The 23,130-nt window shown below is 42.0% G+C and overlaps 1 protein-coding gene across 1 annotated transcript; it reads right to left on the minus strand.

Moving 5' to 3' along the window:
* Positions 1-944: 944 nt before the first annotated feature.
* On the minus strand, positions 945-16,548 carry LOC102567485 (alpha-1-antitrypsin-like protein CM55-MM). Its single transcript, XM_014596407.3, has 5 exons — positions 16,450-16,548; positions 14,065-14,742; positions 10,524-10,794; positions 4,749-4,896; positions 945-3,234 (listed from the first exon to the last, which is right to left on the minus strand). The coding sequence occupies exons 2-5, from the start codon at positions 14,729-14,731 to the stop codon at positions 3,049-3,051; spliced, it is 1,272 nt and encodes a 423-aa protein (XP_014451893.2). The 5' UTR covers positions 14,732-14,742; positions 16,450-16,548; the 3' UTR covers positions 945-3,048.
* Between the last annotated feature and the right edge of the window lie 6,582 nt (positions 16,549-23,130).

A 23,130-nucleotide genomic window follows, 5' to 3' on the forward strand; every position in this document is an offset into this window, starting at 1 on the left:
AGATACCCTGCAAGATTCCTTGAAATTTTCCCCCTTCAAGCTGGTTCTGGGGCATCGTCCCCAAAGATCGTTACAGGTCCTACAGGATGAGTGGGAACAGGATAGTGGGGTAGAACCACAGGTGGCAAGTGGCTGGGGTGTAGGGGAGGACGGAGCCCCAAGACTGCCCGCTGGGGACCATGCCAACTCTGGTGGCTACCCCAAGGAAGGACCCCGCACTGAGATTACATTCAAAGTCATGGCAGGAGAGTTCAGGGGTCCTCCTGACTTCAGCAGAGGTAGCCTCTGGGGCCCACCTGTAAGCCCGGGGCCTGCAAGATCTAGAGCTCAGGCGAAGGGAGCGTGGAAACACCTACTAGAACGGAGGCGGGTACAATCACCTTAAGAAATCCTTGTCTCTTTCATATTCAGGTATTGTATCATGGAATGGAAAGGTAACAAACTGTTTATATACAGCTCAGTTATGACTGCAATGCCACAAGTAATTGGACAAATAGTTGCTTGTGAATGCAGGGACAAGACTCAATAGCTCGAGGTCCCTTTCACTCCTCCACAAGGCCCTGAATATGGACTTATCACTTGGCCAGAAGAGGTTGTTTTTGTTTGTCCTTCAAATTTGAAGATGACTGTAACATCACAGGTTGGTTTAGTTTCTGTGGACACATGAATGGCTGATCAGGTCAATTTGTGCTTTGGACTGTCTACTGCACACTGAGCAAGAGATGCTGCTTTGGGTTGCTTAGAGGTTACTAAGTACATGTACAAGCACACACTTGCACATACAAAAACAAAGGATTCTAGGAAGCCCACTAGAGGTATCTCTATGCAGGTGTAAAATAGCTTTGCCACGTGTTAAGTACATAGTTGATGTTATGTTTGACAGACTGTTTAGACCATGTGTCCTACCTGTAGAAATCCTGACCCATAGAAATGACATAAAACAATTTAATTTTTTTAACTTTGTTTATTAATTTCCATTCCTGTGACCATACACAGACAACCATATTATTCAAGGTCAAACATAAAGGCCAGGAAATATACCACGAGCTTGGTAGAGAAACAAAACATTGAGAGGTGTCCTAAAACAAGAGGAAAATAGCATGAAGGTAACATAAAAGTATGAAAAAAGTAATAGGCATCTTCACTATAAATGTGATCTGAGAACTTTTTGTATCCTAGCACTAAAGACAGACCCTGTACAACTGTGACTATACAGGGAACCCCCACTTAATGCTGTTTCGCTTAGCGCTATTTCGCTATAACGCTCGTTTTAAATTCATACCTGATTTCACTTAGTGCTCAGCGAGTTTCCTTATAATGCTTATGGTTGCCATCTTGGGTCATTAAAAACAACTGTGGTCGCCATCTTGGGTCATCAAATACTTTTGGTTTTGCTTAACACTCATTTTGCTTAATGCTTGGTTTTTCAGGAACCAATTAAGAGCGCTAAGCGGGAGTTTCCTGTATTAAGTACAAAGCAGGCATGGAGCTCAGTGCAGATATTTTAAGGTATATTTTGGGATCATAAAGTGCTTGCACCTCAAGACCCTGTGATTTTAAATAAGCAGTTATGTAAAGGGTAGTGTAAGTTACAGGATAATGGTTGGATGCTACAAATGCTTACTGCTGAAGTGGTGTTTGCTACCATGAGTGATTCCACTGGGGCAGATACATTCTTCCCCTGGCACAGAAACACAGGGAAAATGTTTTTCCTGTTTGCATGGAGACAACTTGGGTTTTGGCATGGGCTAGAATAGCTGCCTGGTTGACCCAAGTAGCATTGTTGTTCAATGACTTAGTGGGCTACTTCAGGAGTGTTGAATTGCTAGGACAGATCTGTCAACACTCCTGAAGTGGCCCATTATGGAGAGCTTGGTCATACCTTCTCTTATTGCAGTTCTCTTGTCTGACCCAGTTCTTCAGTCTCCCCTGGAATGCCCCTGGGCTTCAGGCTCCTACAGAGGTAGCATATGGGCCCTCTGTCTCAGTGCTAATCAATAGGACAGTGGTTCTCAGCCTTTCTAGATTGAAGGCACCCCTTGGAAAATACCAGCTCTCAGTTTTCACTTGTTTTTTGACTGAAAAAAAGAATAGAGCAAATCTTCTGCTGCAAAGAACTCAGAAAGACCACAGCAGGGAAGAATCTTTGGGTTTATCTGGTGAATTATGTTTAAAAACTAAACAATATTAAATTGCTTGGCACCCTGTGGCAACCTTAAAAGGATCTCAAGGCACCCCAGGGTACTTGGCACCATGCTGGGAATCACTGCACTAGGGAGATCATAGAACTTCCTCATAGAAATGCAGGGTAGAAGTGATCTGAAGATATCACCTGGCTCCACCCTCTACATTAAGGAAGGATCAAATATACCTGGATTATTGCTGATGGCTGTTTGTCTAATTTTTTTCTTTAAAACTTCCCATGAAGAAAATTACACAACATCACAAGGTAGCCTCTTCCAGTGTGCCCCCCACCCCGTCCTTTTGCAACAGCCTAACTAGCATAAGAGGACCATACTGGGCCATGGATCAGCAGTGGGTGACAAACAGCAGTAAGCACTACACTTACTAACACAAATTTACTAGACTGAACTGTAAATTGGCAAACAAATAGATGCAAGTGGTAAAACAGTGCAACTTGTACTGATTTGCCAGTCAATGTGTATGCAAAAAAGTGTGCTTTACATAGAGTAGAGGTGGATGGGAGGAAGAAGCAGACATAATTTAGTCATCTCCATGCCTATTTCTGCTCTTCACCTCTTGAAAAATGTTTCTTTGCTGTCTAACAAAGAATCTTTCCTTTTACACATGTATTGAGTCCTGCCCAAACTCAACCTTTTTTTTCTTTTAATATGAGCCCAGACTAATATGCCATGATTTCATCTTCCAATCACTTAAATAAAGAAAGTCTCAGCTAATAAAGAAAACATGCAGCATCACAGGGGGAAATGTAAGAGTCCTCTGAAGCCAACTCCATACTGATCAGGTCATAATGTTTATTTAACAATGATTGTAATCAGGCATAGTTAGTATCCAGAAGCAGAGTAACTAGTTATCCTTTGGTATCAGGATTTTCCCCCAAAAGAGTACACTGTTTTTAAACTGTATAAAAAACAGGAATGGTCTCTCGAATTTTATGTTACTAGGAGCAGCCATTGGCACTATTTCCACGGCAGTACCTGCTGCAGCTTCAGTACCAGACTCATGCACTTTCACCATGGCCTTGTGAATAGCCTACAAGGAAATAAATAAATATTACTGTTCTGCGAGTTGAAAGCAGCTCACTGAAAATGAACTTAACTTCTTTGGATCTTGAAGTGCTGATAGAAACAACTGATTAGGAATGGGCAGTAGACAAGTGTGATTGAAAAGCACAAAGCAAAAACGTATTTATATTATTTTGACAACTGATAAAGTGGCTGGGGGGGGGGGAATTAATAATCTATATGCAGCAAGGGAAGAAAAAAATTTTATCTCTATTCCAGAGGCATAGTAATACTATCATGAACACTGACCTTGTTTTCTCTATTACTTATATAAGTGTGAATCAGGACTAGTCCACACTGTTGTCAATGGACGGCATGTGCATGGGCATGTGTGTGTGCGCATGTGTGTGTGCACACATGCTCAGGAAGTACCCACACCTCTTGAAAAAAGAAGAGATTTTAAATTGTTTAGAAGGAAAAAAATACCTAATATTTTAAAACAGTGGGTCTCATCATTTAAGAACTATATACCTGTAATCCCCTATTGCCTTCTTTCCAAGCCATTATAGTTCAACTTTAGTTAAGTCCATAAGGATCATCAGTCTGAGAACTTTACAATTACACATGCCCTATACCTATAGGGTAAATTGCATTGGTTAATAATGATTGCAGAACAACCCCCTTAACCAGCAGGCAGAATTGTATAAATGGAGGCTTGTGTGTATGTGAAGGAGCATGATTGTTGTCCAGTGGTTTTAAAAAAAATCCTCTTGTACATTTCCTTGACCATCATGGTTGCAACAACACTCCAACCTGGTTGGTGGTTAGGGTACTCATCTGTGGGGGAGCAAGTGGGAGGAGAAGCAGAGCCTGAGACTTTCACAGGAATGACTGTTTAATTTAAAGTACAGAATCAGTCCTTGCAACAGGATTCTCTCTATCAGGGATGCCTTGAGTTCTAAGCTACAGACACCTTGTTTGTGCTTTCTCTTAGGCTCAAAGAATCTTGAATTCATTGCTGTACAATGGCTTAGCTTCAAAAGGTGTGGAGAGTGTGTGCATGCAGCCTAACCTATAGACTAGTGCAGTGGTTTTCAAGGTTTTTTAATTTGCAACCCCTAAAAATCATTGAAGCACCCTCATGCCCCAGACAGTGGCATCAGCATTTACATGTGTGGTGCTGCAGTTTATTTGTTTACTCCAGCCTAATAGCCCTGCATGTGTAGATGCTGAGACATTTACTGGAGAGCTTATTAATCTATTCCACAGTAAATGTCTTATACAGATGCACCCAGTGAGATGGTGAAGACGTTGTGTAGCATGGGCCTGTACAACAGAGAAACCTTCTGGGCCAAACACTGTATTGCTGTAATTTGATACAACTGAACAGCATAAGCAGCCTAACTAGTTTTGGATGAGTATTACACGTCTTCACCCACTTTTTACCAATGGCAAAGACCTTTTAAATGGGTTTCTGCTCAGAGACATTGTAAAGGAATGCTTTTAAACATAAAACATTAAACTGAAAGAAACATAATTTACCTCTGAAACCCTGTGCCTGGGTGTCCCAGTTATTCCAGACAGGTCAGCTTTATCGGTGAATAAATCAATGATGCCCATTCTATTAAGCAAGCCTTTTAGTTCATACGTCTCAGAAAGGTTGAATTTTGGAAGATACAGCTCCACTAGCCTGTCCAAAGAGGAATGCAAGAAAATTATTAAACATTTCAATCCAATATCAGAGTACTCTGCAGGCTCAGTAGGGACAACTTCTTGTTCTCATCGACTATGTCTACACATATGCTTTACCACAGAGTAAACTAATTAGCTGCAGAGTGAAGCATCACTGCCTATATGTGTGATGGTATTAGGCCACAGTAAACTAATTTTCTACTGTTCGGAATAGTAGGGTAATTAACTGTGATTAAAAGCACATGTAGCTATTGATCGTTGGTGTAAATTTTGCCCAGTCAGCCCAGCTAGCAGGGGGCCAGACCCCTGCTTGCCACTAGCCACATAGATCTGCACTTCTAGCACTCTTGTGCCCCGGCCAGCCCCTCTGCTACCCAAAGCCACCACCCAAAACCCAGGGCCCAGCAGTCCTGGCATAAATTGCTCTGCCCTGGCTCAAATAGCTTCTGTCCTGGGTGACATATAGACATTGCACCTGGGAGTAGTTTACTCTGACTCAAACTGCTCCAGAGTTTATTGCTTTGGATTATTTGCATCTGTAGACAGACCCACTGTCCCACATAGTGGGCATGGCTACACAAGACATTTACTACAGAGCTGAATAATTAACTTAGCAATAACCATATCAGTGTCTATATGTGCACCCCTACTGGGGTGCAGGAAAATAATAAACTCCAAAAAGGGTAGTAATTCTTGTAAATAGAAGTACTACTCTGCTGTGGAGTTTTTTTCATGCGCAACAGTGCACAAGTAAAGACTGACCTGGCTCACCAGGCATGAAGGTGCTTCAGTGCAGGGGCTGTCTGCTAGGGCTGTGTGAAATTTCACCCGGTATTTCATTTCGAAGCTGTTCTGATGCGTTTTGAGCTCAAAACAGCAAAATCGACATGAAACAAAAGCCTTCGAAACAGCTTCAAAATGAAACAAGGGAACTTGAAATGTTTCAAAAAGTTTTGAAATGTTTGAGTTTCAAAGCCAGGCTTACTTGCTTCAGTGCTGGTCCCAGCCGGCAGGACCTGCCTCTTGTCTTCTGGCAGGCAGTTCGGAGGCTTCCCACACCCCAGGAATGCTGTGGGGGCTGTGCTGGAGTCCTCCCAGGGGTGCAAGCCCCCCAATCTACCTGCCAGATGACAGCCCACACCCAGCGCTGGGAAGATTGATGCTGCCATACTGGAGCTGGCTTGAGGAGGATGCGGGGCCTGGTGCAGATCAGCTCATGCAGGGACCCTACCCCACTCCGGGATCAGGGCAGCAGGTCCCCACATGAGCTGATCTTCACCGACCCTGCTGGCCCCAGGCAGCAGCACCTGGCTCCTATCAGCCGGTACCTGCGGGAGGGCTGTGGGGGCTGTGCTGGAGTCCTCCTGAGGGTGCATGCCCTCGATATGCCTGTAGGGTGACAGGAACTGGATGCTTCCACCTGGGGCCAGCAGTGGCACCAAGCTTCCCGGTGCCAGTCCCAGGCAGCAGCACCCAGCTTCTCTCACCTGGCAGGCAGATTGGGTGCTCGTACCCCCAGGAGGACTCCAGCACAGCCCCTGCAGCCCTCCTGAGGGTGCAGGCAAGCCCCTGATCTGCCTGCTGGATGAGAGGACCCAGGTGCTGCTACCTGGGACCGGTGGCAGCACTGATCTTCCCAGCACTGGTCCCAGGTGGCAGCACCCAGCTTCTCTCATTTGGCAGGCAGATCAGGGGCTCGCACCCCCATTAGGACTCTGGCACGGCCCCTGCAACCCTCCCAGGGGTGCGGGCAAGCCCCCAATCTGCCTGCCTGCTGCATTTTATATTTCCCCATAATAACCTATGGGTGAAACATCGAAACAGCGTTGAAACAGCAAAACAATTTCGATTAAATGAAATGGAACAGTGCTTTATAAATGAAATGAAACTTGAAATTAAACACTGTTCTGTCGAATCATTGAAACAGAAGTTGAATCAGAACGGTGCTGTTTTGCACAGCTCTATTGTCTGCCTGCCAACCCAGCTCTGAAGCAGCCTTGTGCCCCAGCCAGGCCCTCCTCAACACGTGGAGCCCAGTCAGAGCATCCCCAGGCTGGCAGGTTGACCCCCAAGGCCCCAAGCCACCCAGGGCTGCTTCGACCTGGCTCAATGTGCTGTGGTCCAGACACACGTGTAAACAGCACATCCAGGAGCTTCCCAGGAGCTGTAAACTCTGGAGTTTATTTCTGCTTATTAGTGACACGTAGACACACCCAGTAGGTTTAAGACCTGTGACAGAGATTTCATCTGATATTAATTTTTCAGAAACAGGAAGTTTCAGAATAAATGACCTTGGAAGTGAAGAGAAAGAATGGAAGAGAAGGTAAGAGGCTAGCTTAAAACTCAGGAGACTTACATTTAGACCTCTTGTTCTGACACACATTTTGTGTGCGATTGCAGGCAAATTGCTTAGCATAGGTCAGTACAGCTTTCAATACAAGCCCACCACTGCCACCAATAAACAAACTCCAGAATGCAAGAACACATACTTTTGGCCAGCCCAAACTACTCCAGCCCACCCCTGAGCCATCTATACCTCTTAATTTGCAAGTCTGAGAATATGCAGAGTAAGCAGGAGAGGGTGGAATTTATTTCCTGGCATTGCTCTGTTCTGAGGCTCACTCAGAGGCCAAACAGTTGTACCCTTAGGTTCTCTGTGCCTCATCGCCCTACCTGTAGAAAGGGCATTACAGACCATCCCTATCATACAAGGATGACAGGGCAATAAATACATGAAAGGCTATGAGGTGCTTAAAAAAGACAGTTTTCTTTAAGAACAGCTTCTAAGCATATTTCTAAGTAATGTGGGACTGAAACTGTGCTCCTGCGAGCTCTTGGTTACTCCACCATTCAGTCTTTTTCTCTGCCCTGTCCTTTGGCAGCCCATCCAAGCAGAGCTTTCTTACTTCCCCCTCCTACAAATCTGGTGCAATAATGTCTGCTAAAGAAAATGAAAACTCCCATTGATTTTAATGGACATTGGTTCAAACTCAGGGTAATTCCTTTTTCTGTCTATAACCAGAAGAGATGATCAATAGACTCTGAAATCAGGATCAGACTCCAAAACCTGCTGGTCAATTATCTAACCATCTATTTCCTGTTTCCAAAGTGGTCATGAAATAGGCTGCAATGTATTCCTATTTCCAGGGTAATTTTTCTGTCTCAGTCTCTTCAACCAAGATTTGCAGAAGAAACTAATGATTTGGAGGTGCCTCACTGGGCCATCTTAACTATGCCTGATTTTCAGAAGGTTCTGATCATTCACCTTCTGAATAATCAATCTCCTCTTGCATGTCTTAGGCTGGACACCTGAAAATTTTGGCACTTGTCTCTAGATGCTTCTGCAAATGTTGGCCTTTAAGTTTAACAATTAAATCAAACACAGAGGGGACAAAAAAGGGGGGGGGGGAAAGTGACAAAGGGAAGAAGAATATATGATGTTTAATTTGTTTATGATGGAGGGAGGTGTGCTGAGCACAGAAGAGGGATATGGGTGGGTAGTCTCACCCAGAGCCACATCTGATGTGGGGGAGGGAGGGCAGCCTCACTCCCCAACAGCTACAGAATTAACACCTCTCACAGGTGCCATAGACCTGTAGGTAGAACAGGACTGTGAAACCCTTCAATTGGCAGCAGCTGTGACAGGATTAACCTAGTACCTGTTGGCTGGGCACCTCCTCCTGCAGCAGCACCAGCAGCATCTCCCATGGACAGTGGGGGTGGCACTAACACAGGAACTCTTGTCCCACTCTGCACTGCTGCAGCCTACAGCTTCCTGCTGCCACCCTGGTGCCTCCCGCCTCCATTCTGGAGCCACCCCATTAGTCAGCAGCCAGAGTTTATGCCCCCCCCAAATCCCTCATTATGTTACTGGTTTTGATACAAGGTAGAAACAAAGCACACTGAAAATATCTAATTCCTAAATCAAAACCTTTGCAAGTCCTTGGTTTATATAGATTTAGTCAGATATATAGACAATGAATAGTTCAGTACTATCTGTAAAACAACTAATACCTCTCTGTCTCTCCCTTGCTATCCTGGCAGAGATTTTTTAGTAGTTTTTCCTGGAGTTATATCTGGCATCCGCATTTAAAAGTGCTAGTAGATTGATATCATCTAGGAGCACATCCTGAATTGGGAGTTAGGATTATTGTAGGTACCAAGCAGGTTTGCTATGGCCTTCTTGAATGCTGATCTCCTCCCACCTGATCATTGGCAGGAGATGCTAAACTTGCCATCTTAATGACACAGTTGTCAGTGGGCCATCACATTACACTAAACAAGGCAGTCCACCAGGCCTTGCTTGCTGTTAGTGTGAAGGGAGAAATGAAATGTGGCTCACAGACCACCTCATTAAAAGAAGAGACTCTGGGCACAGCTTTCCTTAGCATGTTGTCTTTGAAGTAGCCACACATTAAACAGGTTCCTCTTTATGTGACAGTAACACTCTGCTCTTGTACAACACCTTCCATCCAACAATCTCAACAGCAATAAACACCTCTCCCAACTCCATTTCGAAGTTGGAGAAACAGAAGCACAAAGTGATTAGTGGCTGAACCAGGAACAGAATATGGGTCTTCTGATACTTTGTCTTGGACTTTAAAAATAGGACAAACTCTTTTTCCATAATTATAAAATATCAAAATGCTCTGAAATACACTCCACACAGCTGTACCCCATTCTACATTATCTCCACTTGATGGATTTACTTACAGCAGACACATGGAAGAGGACTGTGCAAACTTTACAACTAAACCCCTTATCTGGTTTGTGAAAGCCATATCACTTCCCCCTTGGAGATCCTCTTTGTTGCTGTGGTATATCCTGAGGTATCAGGGCTGAGACTGAGGTAAAGGTGAAAAAAGAAAATAGAACCTCAAGAAGACCCAGTCTTGCCACTCCTGAGCAGAAAAAATGGTAGGTCATCTGATTCACTGAAGCCCCTTCAGTTGGTAGATGTGACCAAAGATGCAAAGTGTGCGTGTGTGTGTGTGTGTGTGTGTGTGTGTGTGTTCCAGTTTATTTCACATGTGTGATACCATATATATTATTCTGAATCACCTATTTATTCTGTGCTAACTTTAGGAACAATACTGAGGATGCTTCTATTAGTAGGACTGGGCAGTGGAAGTTCTAGAGGCTATCTCCTCAGCTAGCGGGCATACATTGTTCAATAAAAAAGTTTTGTGTAAACAGTTTTGCTATAGTTTAAAAAGTACTGCCTAGTAGTCAATGTAATGACCATTGTAAAACTGTATTTAATTTAATTCCATGCTTTGTCTTGAATTTGGAATTTGATTGTCTAAAGCAGAACTGTCAAATATGCACCTGGATTATTCACATGCACATATGTTACACATGTGTTTTCAGGAGTTATGTAGAGCCTAAATTTGCCTCTTAAAAAAAAGAGTTAATTTTCTATCCATATGGGTTGCAAAGATTATATTAATTTAATTGCTGATCTCTTTAGCAGATAGGATGGGGGAATGAAGCTGAAGGGGTATTGGAAAAGGAGAGTTGTTGCATGAAAGACAGAGATGAATTCACCCCTTTCCAAAGCTGAGTCCGACACCCCAGACTTCCAGTATGAGCCCACCACGAAAGTGGAAAACTCAAGAATTTTACCTTTTTGAGACTAGTTTTCTCCATTTAAACAGAACTTGACATGACAAGCCTTTCTCCAGCTTCTGCATTTGTCCTCTATCAGGCAGAACAAAAAATGCTGTAGCACCTCCTTTATAATCCATCTGCACCACTGTAGAAGACAGCTGCCTGTCATAGCCATATTTAAACATGCCCATCCGAAACATCATTGGGACTTTAATAACTGTGTTCTTATCCACAAAAAAGTCCCTTTGTTTAGTGTATTTGCGATCAAACTGTTTTTCCCAGCCAGCTGCAGATTAAAAACAAAAAAAAAGAAAAGAAAAGAAGAGAGAGAGAATGGGTTACAATTTCTGAAAATGAGAAATCATGGGGTATATCTTCATCCAGTGTGAACTGCTGTAGTAGAATTCATTTGAGAGCTGTAACACTTCACAAAAACTCAGGGTCTGCCCTTAATTTCATAAATCAGAATAATTCAACATTAATACGCATATGATTAAGTAGGAAGGAGCAGGATGTAGCTAAAAGAAACTCTAAAGCTACTATGTAGGAAAGGATAGTTTCTTCAACTGGAGTATATACCGATTCAAATGTCTCTGCACCAGAAACTTGCCAGGCACAGCTTTCAATGATGAGGCTTAATACATTCCCCAGTGTCCTATTAAGGGAGGTGGATTTTCCTGTTTGGCAGTAGCTTTAAAGCGCCTGTGAAACATGGAAGATATTTTATTCTATGAAAACTCTTTTATACCCTGTAGATGAGAGGAAGAAAAAGGATGTCACTCAATTGCAGAGTATCTCCCTTAGTTAGTTCCACACCAAGGCCAGTTTGTATGCCTATTAAAATTGTGTCTCATCATGCTACAATCCATGCCTACCAGTTATGGTGACAGGATCCTTATGAATACCTCGGAGAGACTGAGAATTTAGTTCCAAATGAACCTTACATAACTTCCTTTTTTTCCAAGTGATTATTTCCCCTTCAAACTACAGATTGTTCAAGTAGAAAACTGGTGGAAAAGTTGCCTTTATTGACTGACACAAAAATTCACCTTTCAAAATTTGTTTCTGTCCCAAACAGGGATAACAAGTTGAAATATCAATTTTTTTGTGGCAGAGAACTTTTAACAAAATTTGAAGTAAAAAAAAAAAGTAAAATATTCCAGTTCCACATTTCTGATCAAATGAGTTCTGGTCTCCCCAAATGAAATGTTGAACAGAATCAAAGTGCTTCCATTTCCCCATAAATTAACAGTTTGATATTATCTTCTGCCCAGTTGAGCTACTGTCATTCTCCTGAATGGAATAAGCTGTCTGCTTGGACCCTACGTTCATGGGATCTGCAGCAACACAGGTGGACAGAGACTGATATCCAACTGATATAAAATGAAATGCTTGATTCGTTTCTACAAAGTGAACCCTATGACTCAACTGCATACAGAATAAAATATTTCCTTCAGATTTTCCAGGTGGGAAATAAAAAGTTGGCAAAATCAAATTTCCCATTTACTTTTTCAAGTTTTTGAAACTGCATTTTTCACAAGGAAAGAAAAAATGACAAAGAATGCCAAACTAACAAAACTCAGATTTATATCTGTATTTCATACTGTCCAAAATTCATCCAGAAATGCCCTGTTTCTGATTACTTACTAGTAGTAACAGACCTTTCTAACAAATATACAACAAACTTTGATCTAGTTGAGTAAACCATGAACTGAGATTCTAACACTTCTAAGCTCTAATCTTTGCTCTGCTAACGAATGACTGTGAGGTCGTTTACACATCAATTTACCATCTTTTGATTCCCTATCTACAAAATGGGTATAGCACTACTTACCCTGAACTTAATAAGAGTGCAATGAGAATGAATTACCACTTTTACAAGAGTTCAAATATATAAAATGCTGAACATTTTGAAGACAAAAGGAAATGTATTACTTGGTGGTAGAAATGTCTCTGTGAACAGCACAGTTAATAAGATAATTTTGTTCATGCAAGTTTTACAATAGATCAATCTGCTAAAAATAAGCTCCCAATTTTTGTATCATCAGGTCCAGAAAGCCCAGAATGGGTCATAAAAACTGTTAGCAAAAGTTGCAGGCCCAAATCCTAAGGTACAGAGAATGTACAAGTTTCTAAAATTCGAATATACTTTATAAAAGCACCCGAAATTCAAGATTCTTCTCCAGATCAAACCTAGACTCTAAACCAAACCTTCTTATTTTCCATACACAATTACCAGAAGTAGTTAAGATTTTAAGGTTAGGCCTTCACATTTTCTTTCAGATTGAAAAAAACCCAAAAACCCCAAGGCTAGTTTTCCACTAAATCAGAGCTGGGAAGTAATTTCAGGTAAGGAACTTAATATTTTGGCTAAGGTCAATTGTTACAATAAATACATTTTTAGGATAGATACAGCAGATACCTGTAGTTGTGTATGCATGATGTGCAAGTCCTTATTACCTTTCCTATGTTAATTTATCTCTAATATTAGAATGTATCATGCTTTATTAAGATTATAACTCAGCTTTACCTTACTAGCTATGTAGTATTTTGTTTGCATTCCTGTTTAATTGTTTGGGTGGGCACAATTCACAATTTTTGCCCAGTATAGTGACAGGAAGGAATTCTGAGTACCTGTTAACTAAAAGTCCATCCTGAAAAGGTTTCTTAGAAAGAAAAGAGATGCATTTGGAATGACAGGGCTGCATGAATCAACTGGACTACATTCAAACTAGCTTTACCAGTGTATAGCCAATCCCTACAGAAACGGAAACAAATGAAGAAATGCAGTACAAAAATGACAGAAAAATATGAATGCTTTAAATTTTGCTTAAATAAAAAATTGGAAAAACTATCAATAGAATAATAGTCAAATAATAGTTTACAAAAACACTACTGATGTTTTTGAAAAGAGAATGAAATATTTCAGACTGCAGAAGTCAGGAGTGATTCCTTGTGCCAGTGTAATTACTCATGTGTATAAATACTGACAGAGCTGTGGCCCTGGGAAGATGCAAAAGTTCTAGTTATTATATGTGTTAATCTGAGTAAATACAAGGCTCTTCTTTTAGTTCAGATTTCATGTTTACTGGAACAGTATTCTATGAACTGAACTCAGAACATACTTCACAAGGAAGAACTTAACTATCCCTATTCAGCAAAGCTTGTAAGCATGTGTTTTATCCCTACTATATTCAGCAGGATTTACACGTATAAGTGCTCTGTTGAATAGGGATGCTCTCCTAAATCTAGGCCTACTTAAGCATACATTTTACTTACCTTTCAATCAGAAAAAAATCTGATGGTGTTTTATTTATAAGCATTCCAGCTGATTTGAAAACAGGAAGATTTTTTACCTTAATTTTTGCCAAAACATCAATAGCTCCAATCAGAAAATTATTTCTTTTTAAGACATGACCAGCTCTGTTCATAACTAACAGCATGAGTAAGCCGTCAAGACTGAAGCAAGCTACCATTTCCCCTCACAAATAGTGTTTTAAGGAGCACAAAGGCCAGGGACAACCTGCAAGGTAGGAGACCCAGAGACATGTCTTACCTTTAAAGTAAATATAGCTAACAAGAAGAATTTCAGTTAACGGATCAATATTATTGACCAATTGGACAATTTTCCCATTAGTTTTTTCATTTGCATATCTGTTGATCTTTTCCTCAGCTTCTTTAGTATATCTGAAGTTTACAGGAAAAATTTCTTCTCCACAAACGAGGTTGAGGTTGTTTCGAAACTGCTGTAATAGTTGGAGTTCTTTCGTCACAAACATGACATTTCCCATATTCAGCTCAATGTCATTATTCTGTTGGTTTAACTTTTGCATGATATTGCAAAAACCTTCATGAACTTCCTCCTCCTGAATATTTTCTGAGTTAAAACCAAGCCCTCTAAGAATCTGGTGCAGAGTCTCTGATTTAGCTCCCAGAGCTAACATTGCCAAAGTACCGGTTATGCTGATGGGTGAGAAAAACACATTCTCCTTGTTTCTGGAAGGAGCTGTTTCCTTGTAGAAGCATAATGCAAATTGGCAAATGCTGTTCTGTATCTTATGAGCCCATGTATTTTGGTTTGTTTGACCTGCTTGCTCTTGGTGGCTTACACCTGGATTGAGTTCAGAGTAGCTATTGTAAGGAGGGTACTTTGAATCCTGTGGGCAAGGGTTGTTAGCACGAATCCCAGCAAGCAAAAAGCACAGGCAAAAAAGTGACTTCATTTTCTATAATTCTGTAAGAAAATAAAAGCAGATATTTCCTTTAATAATCTTAATAATTGTTCTTTTTACCATGAGCATAATATGCATGCACTATCTGGCACCAAAGACCACAAACTATTTGAATTCTGTGGATATTATATTACTGTAGACTTAGAGATAACAGCATTGTATTTGAAGGGAACAAATTATGTAAAATTACTGAATCTACTAAACAAGGAAGAAAAAAAATGCTGCTATCAGGAAGCATAGAAAAGGCTGAAGTAACTTAAGAAATATCAGAATTAGCGTATGACAGACTAGAGACTTGTAGTTCTTTATGTTTTGTTTTTTCTATAGCTTTATGATGGACTGATTGTAAACCTGAGGGTTAAAAGGAGTATATAATAAAAACTGATAAGAGAAGGGAACTAATCAAGTATATTCAGTTACATTTTGCAGGCAAAGAAAAAGAAAAATAAAGCAATATTGATGTTAGAGAAAGGGAAATGGAGAAGCTTCCACAAGTGGATTGAGGGAGAGAAAGTAGACCTGTTCATTAATGAAAAGAGGATAAAAAAAGAAAGGTTCCTCACTGTTGGAGGAAGTGAACTGCTTTTTCAATGTCTGTACTTAATGAGGGAAAGGAAATTTCTCTGGGTGGTTAGTATGTCATAAAACCCTTGGTAAATGTGATGTAGCTTTTGGTAAAGAGGCAAACATTTTTGCAAATACATAGAAAATGTATACCTATACAAAGCTGCACATTGCTTGCACTTCCTTACCAAAGCATTATGGGAACAATCGAGTGACTGTACCAAACTGCAAATAATTACTTTTGAAAAATCACAGAGAATGAAGGAGATACCATAGCACAGAACAAGCAAACCTCATGACAAGTAGGAGCAAAGTGTGATTCTGGCTGGGGGTGGTTAGGGAGGGCTGGTAAGTCTAAAATGGCAAGTTCTTGAGAAAACATTTATAGAAGAACTCTGGATGGTGCCCATGGAAAATGACAGTCACTGAAACAAGTGTTGTGGGAACAATCAATGCCAAAATACCCAGACAATATCCTTAAATACTGAAATCACCAGGTATCAACTACACCTATATGCAGTGTCCGGCTTTGATCAATACATTGGATAAAAAACAAACAGGGTGGAATCTATGGGACCAACCCAGACAATGTATGACAGTCAGCCACTCCACAAAGGGATAGCTTCTAAAATACAATGCCTTTATGAACAAACATTCTCCTACATTTCACCAAATTCTCCAAAACCCAGCTAGCCTTGAAGCTGCTACATCCTTAACACACTGCATTATTTACCTACCCTTCACATTTAAAATTGCCCTCATGCATTTTATAGCTCCAGATTCTCTCTTGGCCTTTTCTTTTGTCCTCTAGCCCCTGCCCTCTGTATACAGTTCCTCCAGAGGTTACTCTTCCTTGTATTCTCCAGTAGCTTTCAAGAAATCTTGTCTCATCAACTCTCTCTCCCAATATGATAAACAACATTTGGTACTAAAAAAATATTTAAGTCCTTCAAACATTATGCTGGTGCAGTTTCCCTTCAAAGGAATATCCAGTACAAAGATGTACTACATTGCAGATCTTTCTTCAAGGCTAAAATTGAACAAAGGCAACCTGCATGTGTATAATTCCACAGACAACTTTTCAGGCATTATTTTGCATGTAGATAACATGATTTACAATTCTCCAAGGAAAAAGCATTACTTACAGCACAGTCAGAAGGGCCCTGTCAAATTTACTGGGTCTGTGCTTCTCCTTGCTCTGTTGTCTGTGGTACTGAGCAGAAAGCAGGGTATCCTCTAGTAAAGATTTAATTAGATCATCCAGAGGCTATGACTCATAATTTATAATTTTAGAGATTAGGCAAAGCAAATGATGAAACTAGTTTTACTGGGCATTTAACTTCACTGAATATTCATATCCTACATATGACGTTGTTTTCATTATTCATAATCATCTGATTCTCCTGCTCAGATTCAAATATGCTGTATTTAAGCTGAGCCTACTGAATATCAGTATCAAGTACCCCTCTACATCTCCATTATCAAAATCTTTCATTTTTATAAGCAAAGGAACACATAAAAGATAACAATTAAATCCAAAGGTACTGATTTAGGTTTGAATGACTATTAGACTGCTGCAGTGCTGCATCTCACAAGGTATTTGTTTGCTGAAGTCAGTCTGAAAAGACCATTTGAATCCATGGAGCAGTATGCATGGGGCATGATCTAGGTCCAGCAGAAGATAATTATTACTATTACTACTGGGATAGATCTTTTAGTCCTGCTAAAAAACAAAAGCAACCCTAAATCTGGCTTAAAGACCTCCTGGAAAATTCCCACCTGTCTCTCCTCCCCACCCCCCACCCCTGCAAGGCGAATACTCTAGTATTATTCGATTGATTAGGGGCCCCTCTGTTACTCCCATATCGTGATATGTTACTATAAGGAAGAGGGTATTGTTGGCATATACCCCACTGTATCCAGGTGATTCCCAGTTGATCCTTTGATGGGCAGGTGAATGAGAATCTCACTAGGCTGCTCTGGTTTATGCCAAGGACTAAATTGATATCTTGTTGCACTGGACCTTAGGGAGCATGCCCCTCTGTCCTTGCACTACATGTCATTGGGTCAGACTAGAGAATCTGGCTTACATTATTTAGAATCTAAGCCTTTTACTGAGATGTCAATGCAGACTCAGACCTGAGAGTGCAAAACCAGAGCTTCCATCTGTATGTCTTCATACAACAGGATGTTACAGAAATTCAAGATAGCTTGCTATATTTCACACTAAAAATTACTGAATAATAAATGAGAGAGAATGGTTATTTCATTGAAACAATGAATTGGCAACTGAGAAGATCTGATCTCAGTCCCAGTCTCTACCACAGATTCCCTGTGTGACTTATGGCAAGCCACTTAAATGTCTTTGTTCCACAATTCTGCATCAGTAAAATGGAGACAATAATATGTCCTTTCCTCCATCCTTATCTTGTTATCTTGTAAACTTTTTTGGGAAGGGACCGTCCTGTACTTTGTAGTATGTAGGTAAGAAGTTTTGTGTAAAATTGGGGCTTTTAGGAGTCATTGAAATACAAACTACAACATTAATCAGATACAACTTTGTGGGAGTTATGTAGATATCAGGTTAGTGCTCAATCGCTCAGTCGCGTTCAATATTGGATACCTTCAACTTCTGTTGGTTATTGGCACCACAGATGGGGGTATTCAACACCTTGCAGAAATAGTCCCTTCTAGGGAAAAACAAATGTGTTTTAGAACTGAGAAATAGAAGGCTTTACCGGACACAAAACAGAGTCTATATCCCACGTGATTCTATGCAGGCATGGTATTCACTTGAAAGAGTATTATGATTTCTATTTTTAGTTCAGCTTGCTTAGTGGAAATACCAGGAATCTTATTCAGAAGGAAGCCAAATGAAACACTGATGCCATGCTAATAACAAGGTGATGTCTGAGTGAGTAGGCTATATTTAAACACACACACACCTAAACCACACCTCAAAATGCTTGCAGGAGAAATACTTTATGCTCAACGTGCATTTCAAGCAAGGACAAAGAGACAGTCAGAAAAGTAAATCCATGAGATCTATTCTTTTATAGTGGGAGTATGAATTTCCTACCACTAATGGCATATAGCACAGCACTGAAGTATGCATTTGCCTTTCATGTGGGATTATTTCCAGCATCTGGTTACAAACAGATTAGGTAAAGAAGACAGTAACATAACTCCTGTCTCATAGAAACTCTTGCCTACTCATAGGAACTCTTGTTTCAATTTCTAGTCTGACACTTGAAGATGGTGCTGGTAAGTAGCAGAGATTTGCTGACAATAGTGTAGCAAGAGGTTCCCAAGCACCATAGGTACAACTCCATCAGGGCTAGCAAAACTCAAAGTGAACACAGATCATCAGCTGCTACCAGCCATCTATAGCATAATGAATTACATCTTCCAAAGTCCTGCTTTAAGCAGGGCTTAATCAGACAGTGATGTCAGAAGGTGACCTCTCTATACTAGGTCATCCACCTTCTCAGTGACCAATGTCATTGAACAACTGTTGGCAGCAGGGGAATTCACCCTTTTCAGTTTGTTATAGGATTTTTTAACAGGTGCTACATACCCAAGAGCACCTACCAGAAAATCATCAGCAATAAAGCTCTTCCAAGTATCCTGGAATGCCAAATTACCATGATAGCTTTCTGATGTAGCCCTGACAGAACTCCTCCTGCTTGGTCATTCACCACGCAGTTGCATTAAATTCCCAGAACAGTAAATCCATGCTCTGAAGCTTCCCTTGCTCCAGGTAGTTTGGAACACCCTTTCTTCCTTTGGCCTCTGGTACAGTTCTGGAGTATAAACCCTTTGTCTCTTGTCCGATCACAGAACTGTAAACTTGCTGCTCACCTGCTTTTGGTTCTCATGCACCCTCCCTCCACTCCCCCCCTCCCCACTCAGCAAGACCCCAGTAGCTTAAGCACTCCCTGTTCCACAGCTCCAAACTTGTGGGTACTCTGAGATTTCATTTCATCCACCTTTCAAGGACACATGAGTAACAAAAACAACCAGGCTCAAAGGTATTTTAGCAATTCCTAAATATGTTCTGTCTTTACTTTAACCAGCACAAGAGATACATAGGTTTAGACATAATAATATACATATATTTATGCAGTTCCATGACTCTTGAGTGCTGTCTAGGGCTGTCCAACTTGTGGCCCACAAGGAGTTAACTTCAGGCCCACAGGCTTCTGCCTGGTCACTATTCCCCTCCACTGCTCCTTCCGTTGCTGCCAAAGCCTTTGAGCTCTCTCCGCCTCTTGGAAAGCCAGTGTAGTTAAGGACCTTTGCACAGGGGGTTAGAGGGGTGGAATGCAATGAAACATAGGTGCCAACTTTGGGGGGGGGGGGGCTGATGGGTGTTTTGAGGGGAGGGGGGTTGTTTTGGGGTTTTTTGCATTCCCACTCTGAGTCCTGCGTATGTCCAGAAGAGGCAGCACATTACTTAAATCCAGCTCACCCAACATAGCTTATGAGTGCTAAGCACCCACTAATTTTTTTTGGTGGGTGCTTGAGCCCCCCAAGTACTCAAGGAGCCAGCGCCTATGCAATGAAACATGTCACTGCACCAGTACTAGCAGAATGTACATAGTGTGTACAAAGAGAATGACAACTACACAGCTAGCTGAAAAGGACTTTCCACAAAAGCAATGGATAATATTGCAGCAGAAAAGAAACAGACTGTCCAGCTGAAATGAAACCTTTATTCATTTTAAGTTAGACAGTGTACAGGCCAAAGCTACCATGGAACTGAGGATGGCATCCCAAGTTAAGGATAACAAAAAATTGTTTTTTAGATATATAGGGAGTATAAGGAAGGCCCAGGGAGGAATAGGACCCCTGCTAAGTGGGCAGAAACAATTGGTGACGGACAGGGGGGACAAGGCTGAACTCCTCAACGAGTTCTTTGCCTCAGTGTTCCTAAGCGAGGGGCACGACAAGTCTCTCACTGGGATTGTAGAGAGGCAGCAGCAGGGCGCCAGACTGCCATGCATAGACCCTGAGATGGTGCAGAGTCACTTGGAGGAACTGGATGCATTTAAGTCGGCAGGCCAGGATGAGCTCCATCCGAGAGTACTGAAGGCACTGCCTGACGTCATTTCACAGCCACTGGCGGGAATATTTGAACACTCGTGGCGCACGGGCCAGGTCCTGGAGGACTGGAAAAGGGCCAGTGTGGTCCCCATTTTCAAGAAGGGGAGGAAGGAGGACCCAGGCAACTATAGGCCAGTCAGTCTCACCTCCATCCTTGGCAAAGTCTTTGAAAAAATTATCAAGGCTCACATTTGTGAGAGCCCGGCAAGAAAAATTATGCTGAGGGGAAACCAGCACGGGTTCGTAGCAGGTAGATCATGCCTGAATAATCTAGTCTCTTTTTATGACCAGGTTACAAAGCACCTGGATGCAGAAGTAGGGGTAGACGTCGTTTACTTAGACTTCAGGAAGGCCTTCGATACGGTATCCCACACCATACTGGTGAACAAGCTAAGAGGCTATGACTTGGATGACTGTGTGGTCCGGTGGGTGGCGAATTGGCTAGAGGGTTGTACCCAGAGACTCGTAGTGGATGGGTCGGTATCGACTTGGAAGGGTGTGGGCAGTGGGGTCCCGCAGGGCTCGGTCCTTGGACCGATACTCTTCAATGTCTTCATCAGCGACTTGGATGAGGGAGTGAAGTGTACTCTGTCCAAGTTTGCGGATGACACAAAACTGTGGGGAGAAGTGGACACACCGGAGGGCAGGGAACAACTACAGGCAGACCTGGATAGGTTGGACAAATGTACAGAAAACAACAGAATGCAATTAAACAAGGAGAAATGCAAAGTGCTGCACGTAGGGAGAAAAAATGTCCAGCATACCTACTGCCTAGGAAATAACCTGCTTGGTGGCACGGAAGCGGAAAGGGATCTTGGAGTCCTAGTGGGATCCAAGATGAACATGAGTTGGCAGTGTGACGAAGTCATCAGGAAAGCTAACGGCACTTTATTGTGCATCAGCAGATGCATGACGAACAGAACCAAGGAGGTGATACTTCCCCTCTATCGGGAGCTGGTCAGACCACAGTTGGAGTACTGTATGCAGTTTTGGGCGCCACACTTCAAGAGGGATGTGGATAACCTGGAGAGGGTCCAGAGAAGGGCCACTCGTATGGTTAAGGGCTTGCAGGCCAAGCCCTATGAGGAGAGACTGGGGCGCCTGGACCTCTTCAGCCTCCGCAAGAGAAGGTTGAGAGGTGACCTTGTGGCTGCCTATAAGTTCATCACGGGGGCACAGAAGGGAATTGGTAATGCTTTACTCACCAAGGTGCCCCTGGGGGTTACAAGAAATAATGGCCACAAGCTAGCAGAGAGCAGATTTAGATAGGACATTAGGAAGAACTTCTTCACAGTTCGAGTGGCCAAGGTCTGGAACGGGCTCCCAGGGGAGGTGGTGCTCTCCCCTACCCTGGGGGTCTTCAAGAGGAGGTTAGATAGGCATCTAGCTGGGGTCATCTAGACCCAGCACTCTTTCCTGCCTATGCAGGGGGTCAGACTCGATGATCTATTGAGGTCCCTTCCGACCCTAACATCTATGAATCTATTCAATGAATGTGATTCCAAAAACTGAGTTCAGACAAAATAAAAAACATAAAAATAGCTCATTGGAAGGTATATAGGTAATATTTAGGGCTTACGGTGGTGAGTATAAGCCAACTAAATAAAAGCAAACTAGAAGTACAGGGAAATAAATTAGAAAAAAAAGAGTGTGATAGTACCAGAGAAAAGAGTACCTAGTATCAGTTTGTCAAGGTGTTGGTCTCATTAAGCATGTATACTAGGTTCAGTTCATTGGAGTTGCAGAGGATCAGGATGATTAAGAGTTTGAAGGTAAGTTCCAGGAAATGGGGATATTCTCAACAGAAGAGAGGTGAAAGAGCCCAATTGCCTCTTGCCCTTGGGAATTTTCTCTTCTCCAAAGGCAGACACAGAAAAATGGATAGACTCATTGATCTGTAAAATAGTGAGCAGATGAACCAAAAGAGTGACTGAGCACACCAATGATCAGTGGAAGGGAAAAAAGAACAACACTTCACTTTGTACAGGTGCAAAACAATACTATATTCCTTTGAATAGAAGACACACTTGTCTTTAATCCAAAATTTTCCGACCCTCAGTTAGAAAAAAAATCTCAGAGGCATATTCAAGGACACAACCTACAACGTGCATGTATGGGCTTTTTACATTTTTTTTTACTTGGATTTAAGACCCTGGAAGCCAGGGTCAGGTTAGGTTTGCTTGCTACTAATACAGTACTACCTGTTGCAAGTTAACACCAAGTGCTGGGTGGCAGTTAACCTGGCAACCTCTAGGATGCCCATGGCTTTGGGCAGAGAAGCACCTTAGAAGAGAGTACTTGTCTTACTCCTGGCAGTGAAAATGCTGCCAAAAGGTTGTGGAACTGAAGTCCAGTCCATGATTAGGTGTACTGAGCTCTTTAACCCTGATCAGCAGCTAGGCTAGGACTGGATCCTCAACAGACAGACAAATAGGTGATCTGATCTCCTTTGCTCCCGCAGCCAAACTGATTCTAAACATATTGGCACCTGCCTTTCCTTTGGATTAAACCAGCAAGGCCAAGAGGGGGATGCTGGTGTGTGGACAGCCCAGTGCCTCCATATACCCTGCACAGGCTTTTGCACCCTGGAAAGGTCATGTCAGCTTCACTTTATCTTTCAAGACAGGATGCAACCCAGGAAGCACTAGTTACAAGTTGTAAGTCCAGCTCGTTTGTCAAAGACAGGGATGTTACAGGTTCCCTCTGCCATTGGGAAAGAA

This window comes from Alligator mississippiensis, chromosome 2 (genome assembly GCF_030867095.1).
Source record: "Alligator mississippiensis isolate rAllMis1 chromosome 2, rAllMis1, whole genome shotgun sequence".
Taxonomy (NCBI): domain Eukaryota; kingdom Metazoa; phylum Chordata; order Crocodylia; family Alligatoridae; genus Alligator; species Alligator mississippiensis.

Excerpts from the sequence above, each read along its gene's own strand:
- LOC102567485 (XM_014596407.3), bottom strand. The coding sequence starts at position 14,731 with ATGAAGTCACTTTTTTGCCTGTGCTTTTTGCTTGCTGGGATTCGTGCT. Across the intron at positions 4,897-10,523 it reads AGAAAACTAGTCTCAAAAAG|GCTAGTGGAGCTGTATCTTC; the intron begins GTAAAATTCTTG and ends CTCTTTGGACAG. Across the intron at positions 3,235-4,748 it reads CCAGGCACAGGGTTTCAGAG|GCTATTCACAAGGCCATGGT; the intron begins GTAAATTATGTT and ends ATTTCCTTGTAG.